At 39.0% G+C, this 6,396-nt stretch overlaps 1 protein-coding gene across 1 annotated transcript in view; it reads right to left on the reverse strand.

The window, feature by feature from the left end:
* MRPS27 (mitochondrial ribosomal protein S27) overlaps positions 1 to 6,396 on the reverse strand; it is a 46,792-nt gene that overhangs the window by 40,035 nt on the left and 361 nt on the right. The window contains exon 2 of the mRNA XM_084278990.1: positions 4,599 to 4,676. Within this exon, the coding sequence (XP_084135116.1) occupies positions 4,599 to 4,676 (78 nt within the window). The remainder of the gene's footprint in view (positions 1 to 4,598; positions 4,677 to 6,396) is intronic.

Genomic DNA, 6,396 nt, shown 5'->3' on the forward strand with positions numbered 1-6,396 from the left:
CCTTTGACACCTCTCTATTTGCCTCACTGGCAGCCCTTCAAGAGCTGACAGACTGGCTCATTTTTACAATTCATTTTCCAAGAAGGTCATCCAGTCTCCACACCTGTCGATGAAATGTGAGGTGAGCACAACTTGCCATTCCACATCAGAAATCACTCTGGCAAAGTTGTCAGCAGCAGGAAGCCGCACTACACCAGTAACATGCTGTGACTCTGACAGAGGCAGTCCATGTTATGTTCTATCAACAAAAGAAGTAATATCACTAATAATTATTTTTTAAATATGCCTGTACCACCAGTGAATACTGAGTATGAATGGCATTCAATGCTACTCTGACCTTCCAGGTACTCTCTCAAGTTACAACACACATGCAAAGATTTTTGCTGCAGTAAAATGACAGAGCCTTGATTTGGAATAGAATGGTTGACTTTTTCTGGACAATGCTGCTGTCTGCTGTATATCAGTATTTCCTGCTTACATAAAACCTTTCTTCTGAGGCACTCTGAGTTGTTCTCTAAAACACAAAATGAGCATTTACCTGCAGCGGAAGGAAGACAAGCATTTCAATATCATAAAAGCAAAGGGAAATCTGGGGCAAAGTTACTGAAGATTAAGTACCAGGTCCTGTGAAATATGACACAGGCTCCTGAGTTTATGTGTGTCACCAAAGCCATGCTATACCAGATAACCACTAAAACAATGGATCAACTTTTGTTATGGTTAAGAATTTTTTGTGGGAATATCCTTACAAGAAGCATCTGTATTTGACTATTACCCATATCTTCATCTCTCACAAAGGTCATGATGGAGCACATAGGTATAGACTTTGGGGGCATTCCTCATAGTGCTAGAAATTAGAATGGACGCTGTAGCCAGGTCAGCTTGTCTGGAACTAAGAACTGCACAGATCCTTGCAGACATGTAGTAAGCCAACTGTCATGCAGCATTCTTCATTTGCATTTCAAGACAGCCGGAAAAGAGTAATAACTCCAAAATCATCTATGTTTGATGACATAGCAACATGGACCTAAGACAAACAACTACAGAGGTTGGGATTTCATTTATCTATTTCAGAGTGATTTTTGTTATGCATCACCCACTGAGAAACAGAAGCTGATACCTAAAAACATTTTTGTCCATACTCAACCCAAGCTTGGCACTTCTTTTGTCCAGGTGTTCATAAAGGTGAAAACTCTAATTCAAGAAACACGGAGCATTTAAGTAGACTACAAACCAAAAGAATACTATGCCATGAGTGCAAGATCCCAAGATTGCTAGCTGTTTACACACAGGCCTCATCTGGGAGAGTTCACTCACAGAATTTTAATGATTGACCTTTTATGCAATCTACAAAGCTGGAACTCTCCATCATAACTTTAGCACAAAAAGCAACATGAAGTACTTATCTATCAGCTCCTGTATGAGACACACAACAAAATGCAAGCTGATTAAACCTTTAAAAAGACAAATAAAGTTAATGGGGAATTTAATTTTGTTTCCAGACAAACTGCCATTTCTGTTGTAGTCTCTAGATATGAATAATTTCCAAGGAGCAATCCTTGGTATGCTTTCTCTTCTGAGCACCTAAAACTGGACTTTTGGTTTGTTTTTTTTCACAATTTGAAATTATTGAGATACCTTTTGTAAAACAAGTTGCTACTAAGTAATCAAGATTAAATCTTCTTATGTATAAACATTCCAGCAGAAGTACTAGAATAGAAGAATGTCAATGCCCAAGTCTCCTGGTACTGTTGGCAGTAGAACTTGAGTGGTGTATAAATTAAATTAAAAAAAGTTTTAATGGACAAAGCAAATTCTATGTACATCGACCAGATAAATGTTGCAAGTCCTTTTGCATTATTTATCCAATAGTCATGACCAAAGAGGCCACTAGTACATACAAGATCTCACATACACTGCCATTCCTAGAAGACGAATATTTACAAAGCATTACTTCTCTGAAAACATATCTCTCATGGTTTTAAGCAATCTAACAAAACAAAGCATAAGTCTGATTGGAGGTAATTTAATTTCTGGACGTGACTTCACAGTTGTCTCTAGAATAATCGTATCAGAGATCTCACGTTCATTTTTACTTTCACTTGTTCATAGAAACTCTTGTTGCCTGCAACAGGGTGACTTAGGACAATGTCCGGGAAATGACCCCTACCTTCCAAGTCAGTGGTTATGACACATCTTATACTGGTTTGGTCGCCCAGGAAATCAACACAGTTTCAGTTTAATTTGCAGTATGTACCTATCCAGAACACACGGCCACATCAACAAGCAGCACATTTCGTCACCATGTAAAGTCACGACTCCCTCTTACTCTAAGAAGTTGTCCATCCAGGACAAGACTGAAATCCAGTGATGGGGCCGAAATGGGAAAGTGGATACAACTGACACAAAAACTTCCTGTCCTGGGAATAAAGGACAGAGATAGTACCTTAACTCACAGGCTAACATCTCATTTTTCATGTACAGAAAGCCTTGATTTATTTTAAATGCTCTATTAAAACACAAAGGAAGGCCAAAACAAAGACTTTACCTTACAAATGTGCATGTTTCACATTTCTCAGTATTTCCATGTCCCCAGCAATTTCTGTTAGGAACTACAGCTTTGTACAGCAGCCAGCTTTGTAGTATTGAAGTCTGTAAAGGCAGCACTGCCACCTGGTGTTGTGATGAGCCATTTTGGGTACCATGAGATTTTCTAACAGAAATAAGACTTTTCCTATCTCACTTGGATTCTGCCATCCCCTGGGATTCTGGTAACTGCTATTCTTCTCATCAAGATGCTTACAGTCACGTAAGTTTATCCTTGTTAGTGATGAGCCAACTGACACACTGGAGAATTTGAATCCAGTCATGCTTCCCATTCCCTTCATATCTAATTTTTAGTAAGCAGAATCTAAATTACTTCCTAACAATACACAGTTTGTAGATTCCAAATTAACACATTTTCAACTCCTACCTTTACAGACAAGCGCGCTTCTGTACACAAAATATAGTCACATTCTTTGTCACAGGTTTTTCAGTTTGCTAAATTCATTCATGCTTGGAATGCTAAACTGAGACTATGGGGAAGAGAACGAAGTGTATCTTACATGGACACGGTAAATAAGTTTGTCTGGCATGGATGGCATCATCTCACTACAGCAGAGAAATGGAACTGAAGTCAAATCAAAAATACCTCTTTTTCCTTTAAAAGTCTTCTCAAGACAAAGTTTTGTAGAATAAGAGTTCTAAACCAGTTTGAAATACAGAAAAAAACCCAAACCAGAAGGAATTCCTCAACTCAAGGAATGCATTCTAGCTAGAATCACCAGTTACACGATTGTATGTGCAACCATACAACTGACAGTTGCAGAGCGGACGTCTGCAGGGCCACCTTCTCTTTCGAAATGCTAATACAGCTGACACTATGTTAACATGTTTTCTCTCTTCTGTGAACACAAAATGAAAATGCAAAGCAGTTTTTTGAAAAGCATGGAACAGACATATGCTTTGGATCAAGATCAACAGCAGAGCAGCAGTAAGTTCACTGCTTGCCTGTCGAGACAGGTCTTCCCAGGCCTGGGGAAAGCCAAACATGGATTGTACCAGCACTTGCAAAACAATGTTTTCTTCTACATTAGATTTCTATTCCCTATGATGCTTGTCAAAGTAAGAACCCTTTTTCATCTGGATGTGGCTGGTTCAAATGCATCCCAGGGCACTACCCTGTGACTCCAGCCGAAAAAACAGCAAAGACTTTCCAGATATTAACAGTCTCTGCAGGATCCAAACTACAGTCATGAGTATCCTCTGGCAGTTTCTGGCGCACGTAGGCTAAAACAACTTGATAATACCAACCTAGCTGTTTATAGGCAAATAACAGATACAAATTATCACATTAAAAAAAAAAAAATCACTCTGATCATTTTTTTTCTTCTACCTGCCTGACAAAAGGCCTTGAATTTCACCTGCTGATTCTTCTGTCAGCCTTACAATCTGTGTTACACTAAACGCACACAGTTCAGGGGCCCAGGAATGGAAAGTGACAGCCATAGATTATGCATGAATATTTCTCAAAAACACTTATGGTACAAAATAATGCAACGTATCTTTAGCATGGAAAAATGTTTTGCATAATGCTTTCTATTTAACATAGCCATCAAAAAGAAAAAAGATGGTGGAATGTAATTTTAAATGTGACCTAGCCAAAGAATTTAGCTAGATTAACTAATTTTAGCTAGAAATTTGCAGAACAGATCTCAGCCCCATATGCAGCTACAGTTTAATATCTAACTTCTCAGAAATAAAATTAGTTTTATCTTAAAGAAATACAACATTTCCTCCTGCAAAACTCTAAAAAAAATTTTGAAATGAACATTTTTTTCTCAAACAGGAACGCCCTTGAATACTTAAATAACAGGTTTTCTTTTGCACTGCATTACAACTGAAACAATGCAAATGAAGAGGACACTCACAGTCTTAACTGTTAGACACAAAACTATGATGTTCATAAAAGCTTTGGATTTTTACAGTTTATGACCTAGTTCAAAATGAATCCAGGATGCAATTAGTCAAAGTAGACAAAAATAAGCTCCTCTCACCCAGGCTGTGCTCCTCTTTTTGTCTCTTTTCCCATTTTGAGCTGTCCACATAGGCTGCAGAAAGAAGGTATCTTCTACCTAGTGAAGAAAGAAATCATTATGTAAGCCAGATCGCCTAGACATCTCTAAACAAACTAACACTTTATTAGGTATCACATTTTTCTGTGACATGTGGATGCATTAAACTGTCTTTGTGACACAGCTGTCAGCAGCAGCTACCATAGTAGCTCAGGTTCCTTGTACATGGATGAGCCATTACTTCATCATTTTTAAACACAAAAGCTTTCTCTTAAAAGCTTTTTTTTCAGCAAGAGGCAAATCTTCCTCAAACCAAACTCAATTATTTAAGAAAATTATAAACTTGTAAAGATAGAAAGAAACCTAAACAACAACAACAAAGGATAGTTTCCTTGTGAGCACAGGCCTTTTTCATCAAATGCTTGCAATTAGACAAACATAGGCAAAAAGCATTACCAAAAAGGCTTTTCTGTGGTTGGATGGTTATTTTTTCCACCTAGAGAGCTCTATTGCACTGGAAATAAAAGTTAGATGCTCATCTGGAAATACTCCTTTTTGATCATGTCCCTTTTTTGCAAATCTTGTGCAACGCAGAGTTCAGTCAAATGTTTTTGAAAGTTTTTGCCAAATACTCTGTACCACCTTTGAAATCTCTCCAATGTACTGTTCTAGCTTTTGAAACAAGATGGAAAATTATTCAGTTGGAAGAAGGAACCATGTTTGTGCATCACTCACAGATGATGAGGCCTTGAAGATGCATGAGGAACACGTGGATAGAATTTGTTGAAGGAAGACACAGAAATACAAGCAGAAGGTGGCAAAAATTAATTCTAAGAAACGTGAAATGATTTTTAAAATATCCATTACCATGCTACACAGAATTGTTAGCAACTACCTTAAAATCTATCTGCTACCACTAAAAATTTGTTATTCTTGGGTGTTAATTTTTGTTCTTATCAACCTGGGCCCATGTGGAGCCAGGAGCTGGATTTGATGATCCTTACAGGTCCCTTCCAACTCAGGATATTCTATGATCCTTCTGACATGCAATCATACACGTAACATCCAGCTCCAAATATATTTTCACATTTTTGTCAAAAAGACCTGGTACAAGGAATTCCATAGTCAGAATATGAGAATATGTACAATGGTTTACTAACTGTTCAAAAATAAGAGAGAGGTATTTTTGGTTGGTTGGTGAAGTTTCTATTGAGGCTACTGTTCCTTATGTTGATATAAGATCTCAGGGGTTGTTGAGAGGTTTTTCTGTATGCTCATCCACATCTAAGGATGCCACTAGCAGGCACAGCGATTTAAAGAGCTGTTTTCTACAGCGGAAAGCAACTGCCTGCATGACAGTGCCTGGCTCAGGTAAGCTGAAGGTCAGGTTTGAGCTCTCCACACTGGTTCACTGCTGAGCTGCGCCAGTGCCAGAGGAAAGGGTGGCACGTTTGAGACACGGGCACCCAGCCACCAGGAAGCATCAGGCTTCTCTGCTCGGGGAAGTTAAAATGGCACAATAAAGTTACCCAGCATCACCACACAGTAAGCAGCAGACGTTAATGAGCTCAGCTCTTCCCAAAGGCCAGGGTATACGGAAAAGACGGCTTATCAAAAACACCCGCCCTCGTTGTGCTGCTGTCGCCTGAGTTGTTCCGATCTGGCGAACACTGACTGCCGCGGGTCGGGAGGCCTCTGTGCGGCGTCCCTTTACCCTAAAAGGCGGGTCCTAACGTATCAAGCCATGGAACCGGCAAGGTGCAATGCCTATAAAACACAA

This window comes from Gallinula chloropus (assembly GCF_964237585.1).
Source record: "Gallinula chloropus genome assembly, chromosome: Z".
Lineage (NCBI taxonomy): Eukaryota > Metazoa > Chordata > Aves > Gruiformes > Rallidae > Gallinula > Gallinula chloropus.